Below are 10,918 nucleotides of genomic sequence, written 5' to 3'. Positions count from 1 at the left end.
ACCACATTGTTTTCAGAGTGGATTATGCCTGTTTTATAGGATATAGGCTGACCTGTCTTTATGCAAACGAATTATCTTCTAAATGGCTAAAGAAACCGATGTCACCCTGCAAAGCACAATGCTGACATAATGGTGATTTTCTGAAACCTCTCATTGCTCTAGAGATACTCAGAATAATGTAGTAGAACAAACAAAAAACTGTAAAACAACAGTTTGCATTCTGTAAAACTTCTTTGTTTTTTTTTTTTTACTTTTTCTATAAAATATTTTGTTTGTTTTCTGTAAAACAAACAAACAGCAAACAAATCAAAGAAACAAGCAAAAACAACAACAAAACCCCCAATTCCCTCCAGCAAATCTTCTTCAGCTTTAGGGTGAGTTTCTCCTTAATTCCCTTGTCTTTCAGTGGTATGTTATTGCACATAGAATCTACCCCATATGGGAGAGTCTCATTTGTGTATAATTAGTCTGTAAAGGACCATCACTTTTTTTTTTTTTTCTCCAAGGTGCTGAGAAGTTAAGAAGTTGCCTAAAAGTCTTTTCTTCAATGGAAATTAGGAGGCATCAGTAGTGAATGTTACTCATGAGACTGGGTCATTTCATTGCAAAAATGATACATTATTTTAATGTAATACTTCAGGGAAGTGAAAAGGGTTTATTCCCTCAGAAAACTAAGGAAGAGCAGAAGAAGAGGAGAAAGACACAAAAGTATACTGACCAAATGCAGAGTAATCCCAATAAAATTAAACTAATAAATCTAACTGTAATTTACACTTCTGAATCAAATAAACGGCAGTATGGAAAAGGTGTTGCTGTGTATGATGAGGCAGTATGCGTTGCCGTTTTTTTTTTTCAGCAAATCCCTTTGTCAGTCCTCTCTCCACTGTGAGAGAGCTGTTGCACTTTTTGTGAAAATCAGGTCTTTTCATAGCACAAGTGTTTTCTTTAAAATCATTTCCTTAGGCACTGTAGTCAGAGCCTACCACTAACTGATAGCTTTCTCCAGTGTCTTCTCTTGCATGCATCTTTTGCGTACACGGATTGCAAGTCTTCTAATTGATTTTCCTGCTTTTCTTTTACAAACGACAACATATTTGCATAGTAAATTATTATCTCTGTCTGAAATATATAGCCTTTTGATTCTGATTCTCATTGCTTTGCGATAAAGTGTATCCTAATGTACTCCAAGATTGAGCTTTTTCAAAGCATATGAGCACTCCACCTTTGAAATCATATTTTCCTGAATATTTTACATTCAGACTCAGGAAAAGGAATTATCAACGATATAAAAACAGATGTTAGAATATCACAAAAACAAAACAAAACAAAATAAAAAACTGTGAATGCTTAGCAAAATACATCGCTCCAAAATGCACCTTATTCAGTTTTAAGTGAATTTAGCTGGAATAGAGCTGGCAGATTTCTGTTTAAAAAAAAAAAAAAAGGAAAAAAAAAAAGGCATTTGCAAAAACCACACACACATTTGCTTTGTTGTTGCTTGCAGACCCTTTTATTCATTGCCTGGGAAATTTCACTTTATTATTTTTTTTTCAAGTTCATGAGGAATATTCAAGGTATGCAAAGGTCTTCTGGATAATTGTGTAAATATGTCTTCATAGAAAACTCTGTGCCAGCAGTCTTTGTGTGGCCATCTTGAAATCTCTTCAGTATTCCAGCTTCCTTTTCATGAAAGTGTCAATGATGCAAAAAGCAGACAGAAAAGAAAAAAAAAAGAAAAGAAAAAAAAAAGAAAGAAAAAAAAGGCCATAACTTAGATGGCCTTGAGTACTAAATTTGTGAGTAAATTTGCAATTATTCAAAGCAAGCAGTCTGTGAACAGCCCCAGCAATTTAATAGTGCTTGTTTAATTTGGTCAGTATTTATGCAAATAGATATGTCAACATTGTTGCCAAGGTTGCATGGATTAAAAAGAGAAAAATTCCCTGCAGCACAGTTCAGGTCCCAGAATCAACCTAGTTGTGTCATGCTGGGGTTCTCCAGATGCCTGTTCAGTCACAGCAGAAACATTTACACTATATTGAGTGCACTTTACACTTTACTGAGTGCCCTCACGAAGACTGTTCCATCAATGACAGCTGATGCCAAGACATCCTATTTTGGGCCAGAATACATGATGGTAACACTGGAATATCCTTTTTACATTCATGCTAATACCACAAGGTCTCCATGCAAAGCTCTTGCAGTGCTTACATACAACCCTATGGCCCCACATAGGCGTCCTGCTTGAGTTGGGTTACAATTCTCCTGTGCTTTGAGGCAAAATGTTACAGAGACCTGTGCAAGAAGCTAGACCTCTGGACATCCAGCTTTTTTCAGACTTCGTACTTGTCTGGTAGGTCAAACTGGAGACCACAGAGATGAACATGACCCAGTCTCATGTCACAAGCTAGTGAACAAAATGATTGAGATTGTGCATAAGGGAAATTCAGGAACATGGGACATAAAGCCATCTCCTAGGGCATTAAAGCAGGAGACTAGATGTGTGGTCAAATGACACAGGATTTATTTCTGATGAGAGAAAAAAAATACGAGCCACCTACTGCTGGTGTCCAGGACAAGTCACCTTCCCTGTTGTTCTTAAGCTGGAGGTGACTTATTGAGACTAAAGGTATGTCCACATCTTGAGAGAAGGTACAGAGTTGAGGAAAATTCCAGGGTGAGAGGCAGCAGATATACAAAGAATCTGTTCCATGATAGTCCCCTTGTAAACAGACTCTGCAACCTTAGATATGGGCAACACCATGGCATCTTGGTGTGTTTACTCTACGAGAAATAGCATGGTGGGTGGAGCAGAGTGAAGACACCACAGCCAGCTCTGTGATATCACCACAGGGTTGGAGAACTTGATGGTCCTATGGAGTTGATAAACTGCATAGCCAGCCCTGAGCTGAACTGATAACAAAATCAAGTCCTCTAAGTGAACTTCGCTCATTATAATCTCATTATAATACCAAAGTATTGTACATCAAAACCTTATCTGAATGAAGGTAATTGCTTATGGTTGTTTTGTCTTTTTTCTTACATCTGTATCATATGCCATAGAATTATATGTTACTCTAAGTAAATAATGGAAAAAGTTCCTAAGAAGAAATTTTTCAATATATAGTCAAGCCTGGATGAGAAACTAAGGAAAAGGTGTAATTTACTACTCTTTAGTAATAAATGTATGCAACAAGCCTACACACAACAGACTGAGCTGGTATTTTCAAATCCATACTCATTATAGAGATTATAGAAAAATGCAATTTGCTCTTCAATTATTCCTTCTTTTTTTTTTTTTTTTTTTCTTTTGCTGCCTCACACATTGCTTTTTTGATGGCTTTTTCTGCTCAAGGGGAAATCCTTCCAAATCTCTCAGATTAATCCTTATGGTAGCCAGTTGCTACAGACTTTGGATCTGATCATTTCCTTCTTAAAATTCAAAACGGAGTTTTGCCATTGCTTTTTAACAGCAGCCAGATGATGAAACCCTTTACTATTATTTCTGTTTGAGAAAAAATGTTTTCAATTAATTAGTACATGAACCTTGGACTCTTTGAGGGGCTAGACTGGAGAAGAGAAGAATGAATGAAATAAGAATCTGACATTGATGTTGTCATTTTTTTCTCAAAAGAAAGGAAAAGACAGTAGTAGTATAAACTTCACACGTCCACATGCATCATTCGGATGGTTTTGGAGATTATTTTGTTTTTAATTTTGTTTCATTAACAATATCTATTGCTCTTTTAAACATCAACTTCTTGCCAACTCCTATCACTGCAGGCTACATGTGTTGCGAACTTGCTACCAGCTGGATGAGGAAATTGCTATACATGCTACATAATTTGGGAATGCATATGGTCTGGTATATTAGTCTGGATCAGAAGTCATTGCAGAGTTTTAGCAACAGGAAGTACTTATGACAAATTTGACACATTAACAGTGACAGTTTACATTTCAGGATTCATCGCAAAAAAAATTGTGATCATGTAGAAACACTGAAAATGTCTCTACTTAAGAATGTCTGCTAAGAAATATAAACATATATACCAGTTAATATTATCAAAATGAACCATCATCAGAAATTTCACTGGTGCAAATTAAAACTGTGTGCAGACATGCTATTGATTGACAAGGCATGTTCAAGAAAGAAGTTCAGTACAGTCTGCTGACTGAAATCAGATTCAGAGTTGAGGTCACTAACAAAAAGACCTGCAAGAACTTTCCCCAAAGGAAAACAGAGTTTATTTGTCATGGTAAAATATTGGCCTCTTCCTCCCACACTACTTGTACATGTAAAATGCCTCTGAAGTTCATGGAAGTTTACATGACTTGTAGACTTCAGGTTTTACTCTCCTATTTGTTTTTTAGATTTATATATGACTTTTATCTTAAAAACTAAATGCCTTAGTCTCAATTTCCTGCTTGGTCTATGTTATATCGAAGTCATGTACTTGATTTTTCTGGACTTGCTCTTAGCTAGATGTTTCCATTTCATGAATAATAATTGAAATACAAGTTTGTACAGGAGTCAGTATCCATGAAATCATCATTCTTACCACTGGATACCCTGAATTTGCTCCGATGTCTTTTTTTTTCCCACACTGCAGCTGCTCTCAGCCATTTGGTTTAGAACTATTGCAATATAATTCTTCAAGAAAACTAGCATTCCAGTTTATGAATAGGAGATTTTATCTTTGAAAAGCAGAAACACTTTTTGCCTCAGATTTCCTATCTTCATCCTAGCTACCTACTTTGTTATCATTTTAGAACTTTGGCTTGAGAAAATCCTTGAGTCTTTACTCAAAGCCATAAAACATCCTACAGTCACAAGCTGTTAGGCCAAACCCTCAATATATCACCTTTCCTAACCAAAAAAGTAAAATGACAAGTGGCCATACTTCATTGGGTATGTCTTTCTTGGACAGAGAGAGCTCTCAGCAAATTCATGGATTTGTGAATGGGGAGGAGGGCTGAAGAGTTAACAGGCTAGTGGAAAGTACCATTTCCTTTTATTCACTTTTCTGATGACATCTAATGCAAATGATGAGAAACCTTTCTACAGACAGGCAGATTTATTTTGTTTTGGGTTGTAGATCACTCATGAAGTGGTAGGGATAGATGCTGGTGATATAGATGGTGGTATACATGCTGGCTTTGGGACAGCTAGAAATGGCAATCCCAAGGAACAGGATCACCTGTAACTGATTTAATTTAGGATGATCTTAAACATTCAAATGCAACAGAGCCTGTAATTACATATAAAGAGCTGAACACTCTCTACTGCAACATTAGGTAGCCTTGTAAAATGCATGAATGGAAAGAAGGTAGCACTCCTGGGCACTTCAGCACAGACTAGCTTTAAGACAGAAATAGCTGTAGCCTGAGTGAGCAAGTGAATGAGTGAATAAGTGAGTGAGTGAGTGAGTGAGTGAGTGAAAGAAACTTGGATTGTTCTTTTCCTGCCAACAATTCCCTCTTTCATGTTTGTTGTTTTTCATTCTTGCTGTTAATAGATTAATCATGATTAAAGGCACTGGCTTGGTGTTCCCATTAGCCATTACACTGCCTCTCACTTTAATAGTGTGGTGATAGTATCATTGCTGAAATGGAATACAGTGACTGCCTTGTTTTTCAGAAAAATGTCAGTGAACAAAATCAGAAACACATTTCCCAATATGAAAATACAGGACATTAAAAAATAAATAAATAAATAAATAAATAAATTTAAATCACATCATCTCTGTTACTTTACTATTAATTTAACTAGACCTAACTGAAGTATTAAAAAAAAAAAAAAAAAGGAAAAAAGAAAATAAAAGGAAATACCAGCAGGTTTGAAATGGCCCATCCAAAATGGAAGTGAGATAGTTATAACAAAAGCTCCTCTGCTTTTGACAAATTGTACTGTAAAGCTCATCCTGGAATTGCTCCAACCATCATCCCTCAGACAAGTGGTGTCTCCCCAGGAACAACCTGCCTCATGAGGAAATGCAAAGAGAATATATGACTTGAAGCATGGGAGTGGACCAGAGCTCAGGTCTCCTTCAGAGAGGGCACATGTTAAGCCTTTTGATAGAAAGAGTAGAAAAGGCGATGACTGCCTGGTGATTAGGGTGGGTATTGAATGACCTGGATTCCCGAGTGTTGGCTTGGTGAGAAGTTTTCTGTGTAGTCTTAAAGATGTCACCCATCTTCAAAGCTAGAGCATCCTGGCAGGACAAACCTAAATTTACTGAATACTTGGATAGAGGTATGTAACCTCGTCATGACTGTTTCTGCATGAAACACTATTATCATCTGCGAGGGAGAATCCAAAGGCGACAGTAAGCCCAGTCTAGAGTTTCTTATTCATTTTTTTATTCCTCATTGAGCAGATAGCCACAGATAGCAGTGAGAATTTGAATAAAATCCTTGTAAAGGATTGAGAATTAAGTTCTGAAATGACAGTTAGATATCTCTCTTCCTCTCCTTAATAACATAACTCTTCTTTTATACCCCAGTATTTTTTTAAGCAATTCATAAAATAAAAGTCTTTCATATGCATTTGCTGTTTTGTTTCCCTTCACTCTTCCACTCAAATCAAATTTAGAAAAATAGGTAAATGCCCTTCAGAGCAACCTCAGCTGACAGGTTCAGTGCTGAGCTGCACAAAGTGCTTCCTGTCAGTGTGGGTGGTCTGAATCACTCCACAGTGAATCTGAGAGCAGAGTGCAGTGGTATGGACCCGGGGCAACAAGCGGGCTGGGGTGGTGCAACTTGGGTTTCATGTGCTCCACATTTGTCTGGAATCCCATGGATGAGGCATAGCTCACTGGCGCACATTACAAGGCTCAGTGAGCCATTCTCTTCACTTGATAAACTAATATCTTGTAAACAAATACTTAGATTAGTAATTTATCCATTCATTTGCAGGGCATCTGCCTAATTATCCTTGAGTGACCGCAGAATGAGGCACTCAACATTGTTTATCATCTAGGTATGAGGGACTAAAATAAAATACAGGCTTAATGTCAAGTGATTTATAACATCAGTAGCTCAGACCCTGATACTACATGTTATTCCAACAAAGTGGACCTTTTCTTCTAAGTGGTGTGTGTCCTCATCACTGAATCAAGGGTGATCTCCTATATAGACATCTTACAGACATCTTTGAGTTTACTTGACTTTTCCAGAAGGAAAAGTCCTCTTGGGCTGAAGTAATATGTGGAAAAATTCAATTGTAAAGGAGGGTTTTTCAGCAAAGTTCATGTGCAGAGGCAAATAAGGTAATAGAGGTTGCAACACACAGCCAGATCCTAAGGTGAGTTGAAACAACTGAGAGGGAGATGATGGCATTTGAGGGCTTCTTTATGTTAACTTAATGCTACTACAGAGTATAAGGTTCAGATCCATAAACACATCCATAAAAGAGATCTCCAAATCTGCCATTATATAATTTCCCTTTGGAAAGGGAATTCCAAAATCTTACTCATTTCCATGTATTCTGGAGTCAATCCAGTGAAAGGTTCCAAGCTGTAGTCAAGATCCCATTGCTGAGGGTCCTTTGACTGATTGGTGTTCATTTCCTTTGGTTCAGTTCTTCCATCCTTCAGCTTCCTGAAGAGCTTCTTTAACTTCCTGAGGAACAAAAAGTTAGACTGGACCAAGTCTTTTTCCTTTTTCCCCCCTACAGGATCTGGTCTAAATCTTTGCACTGTAAAACAAAATGTATATCAAGTTACTTCAGTACCACACAGGCTTGGTTTGCACCATCCACTTAAGTTATGATGTTTCTTATTGCCAGGTGATAGGCTGATGGATGCAGTTGTTGCTGTGTTCCTCTGTTGAGGGAAGTTACAACACCATAACACTGTTATGATGGAGTCGAACCTAGTACTTTTAATACTTTTTTTCTCTAGATATATGTTGAAGAAGCATCTTTCCAAAGCTCAGGCACCTTGGGCCTAAATAATACTGGTGATTATTAATTCGTCTCCCTCAAGAATGAATAAAAGAAACAAACAAACAAACAAATAAAATACCAGAAGGTAATGTGATACCTTAATATGTCACATCTAGCACAGGTGTACTTTTCTCTCAATGTGAAACTTGGGAACTTCCATATAGTATACTTTTAACTATATAAATATTAGTGACTTAAGTTGTCCCTGTGACCAACAGAAAACACCTGAAGCTCCTCAGGTTACAGTGCTGTTTCAAACCTGAGTATCTTTTTAAACAGGCAAAAGAAAAAGATTTTGCTTGCAGAACCTTAAAGTAGCACTCTTTACTGAAAATGATGAGACAACTAATAAAAATAATAAAATACATTCCTATGAAAAGTCAAGTATAAGCAACGTTTGAATTCTACTAATGGCCTTTGCACCTGGAGGAACATGTTTCCCTTGCAGCTACCTAACAACCAAACAGTCTTCAAACTAACAGGAGAGATTCATAAGAGAGCAAGATCAGTAGAATTTGTTCTCACAGTTGTTTGTCTTTCCTTTCACACACAAACAGACATTCTACCTTTATTAGTTTTGATTCAGTAAGAAACTATTGGTATAGAAGTGTCACTTGGGATATATGTAGTAGGATTCACTTCAGTACTCAACTATACAGCCCATACTGGAACTCACTGAGGAAGAACGGGAGCTTACTGGAACTCCTCTGCAAGTTTATTCCTAAACTACTAGAAACTACAAAATTATTTAACTACTAAAATCATACTTGAAAGATTTCACTGAATACTTGTGAAAAAATACACATTTCTAAAATTAACTTTCTTGAGTGAGAGTTTACTGACAACGTAAAAGGCAAAGTATGCAGATCTATGCAGATTCTGAAAAACTTCATCAGCAGTTAGATGCTTTATGTACTTGCACAACTGTATTATCTTCCTTCAGAGATTTCTCAAAAGAGTTTTAGAAGTTCTAAGTTTTCTTTCAAATGTGCCTTTACTGTGTATAAAGAATGAAACACTAAGCTAGCACAGAACCACTGTTATTATGAGACTAGGAAATTCCTAATTTTGGTCAGGAAATATTTTTGCTACGTGAGAAGTATACATCTTGCAAGATCAGCTGTGTTGGTGAGTTTTGGCTGCCCCTGAAGCAGAAAAGCAAAACAGTTTCCTAGAATGTAAACACAAGTCAGTTGTGTCTCCCAGATCCCATAGATTAGAAGAGTTTGCATCTGAAATTCTCATTTTGACAATGTTTCAGAGCAACACCAGCTATTTTGGCCAGACTATAAATTACTCACATGGGTGAGTAATTATTTGTGCAAGTACTTCTTTGAACCTCAGTAGGTGTAGTAGTATCAGTCAATGTCCCACTGAAATAGGGATACAAATTTAATGACACAGACAAATACATGAATTTCATAAATAGTATAATCCCAGTGTAAAGTTAATCCATTTCTAAAAGAAGAGTAAAGAATTCCCACTGCCCCCAAGGATGGCATTTCAAATTCACAAGCATGGATAACTTCATGCTGTTTTAAACATTGAGAAATTCCCATGGATAAATGTAATAGAATGAGATATTTCTTCAAAATCAAGGAAGTGAAATACAGTTGAATTAGCATGGGACATCAAGATTTATACTTATTGTATGTCTTCATTTTGCAGATGAGGTTTATTTTTCAAGAGTGTGCACAACATTATTTTATAGTTCTTCACATGTGCTATATGAGTGGAAATCCAGAGTAATTGCAGTAACATTTTGCCAATAGTGTAAACAGGGCTCCCCCACAAACATGTTTCCCACAACTTGTGATAAATCCTTTGAACTAGAGCTGTGTGGCCTGGAGATGGGAGCGTAGAGAGAAACAGTAGGGGAATTCATTTGCTCCTTCAGTTAAACAGAACCACTTTCTCAGACCCTAACGTATGTAGCAGGGCAAGGCTACCTGGAAAACATTGCAACTAAGGTCTTTGCAGAGTAGGTTTATTGCTTTATTCCTGAATATACACCAAGCTATATAGGAACACTTTGTCACCACATAGCACAAAGCCTTATAGCAGCTTGGAAATAAACATAGTGACAGCAGAATTTCTACACCAAGTGTTGTTTACAGGACCTAATCAATTTCATCACCAGTATGGAGGAAATTGGGTTTGTCAGACATTCCTAGGACAGATTTAAATTTGTCAGGCTCTGTCATTCTCAGAACCACAAAGCTGCACAAATCAATAGATCAACTCCAAATTTTGTTCCAGGTGCAGATGAAGACATAATTCATAAGTGTGATGCAAACATCATCAGTATTTCAGCAATACCCAGGTATGTTGGGGATAAGCAAATAGTTTGAGTACCCAGAACATTCAGTTTACATAGTTTTAATAAAAGGGTGGAGAACATTTAAAATACCTTACAAAAGTAACTAGTTAGATAGATCTTTACCTTCTACATCATGCAAACTCAGCCATTTCAAGACACTAAAATGTCCTTTCCATACTTCTACTTTTATGGCAATCAAGGGATGTAGTACTCAGAGGGTAGGAGACTGGGGGCAGGAGTTAAAACAATCAAAGAATTCCCAGGATGCCTTTCCAGTATATCCCAATTAATTTCTTAATGTGAGGGACTCTCAGAGGAGAGTGAACAATAAGTTCAAGACAGTGCTAATTTCTGTTCCAATAAAATGGTATGAGCTATAAATGTCCCTCACGTTTCCGTGGATAGATGAGATTGAAGAGCATCTAACTGTCATTGTGCAGCAGCTGAGATAAAATTTGCGTGTGTTAAAACGTGAAGTCTGTGGATGTGTGATCTAATCCTCTAGTTATAGCACCACAGAGTCAAGTTATGTAGTTTCTTACATACATATAACTCCCCTGCGAACACTGTAACTAAAACAATAGTTGTTGTTTTTATGTTTATTTGGGAATACACTAAATCCAGGACTCAGTTACTCCGAATAATTTTTTAAT

At 36.9% G+C, this 10,918-nt stretch overlaps 1 protein-coding gene and 1 long non-coding RNA gene across 2 annotated transcripts in view; one reads left to right on the top strand and one right to left on the bottom strand.

Annotated features, from left to right (window-relative positions):
* Positions 1-2,583, top strand: part of LOC308188532 — an 11,183-nt gene extending 8,600 nt beyond the window's left edge. Inside the window, exon 4 of the long non-coding RNA XR_013945551.1 lies at positions 507-2,583. This is a non-coding gene — a long non-coding RNA (uncharacterized lncRNA). The remainder of the gene's footprint in view (positions 1-506) is intronic.
* Positions 1-10,918, bottom strand: part of ANO2 (anoctamin 2) — a 207,009-nt gene that overhangs the window by 13,313 nt on the left and 182,778 nt on the right. The window contains exon 20 of the mRNA XM_080577713.1: positions 7,472-7,620. Coding sequence (XP_080433839.1) covers positions 7,472-7,620 — 149 coding nt within the window. The remainder of the gene's footprint in view (positions 1-7,471; positions 7,621-10,918) is intronic.

Source organism: Anser brachyrhynchus (assembly GCF_964034855.1).
Source record: "Anser brachyrhynchus genome assembly, chromosome: 1".
NCBI lineage: Eukaryota > Metazoa > Chordata > Aves > Anseriformes > Anatidae > Anser > Anser brachyrhynchus.
This window is presented reverse-complemented; position numbering and strand designations above follow the sequence as displayed.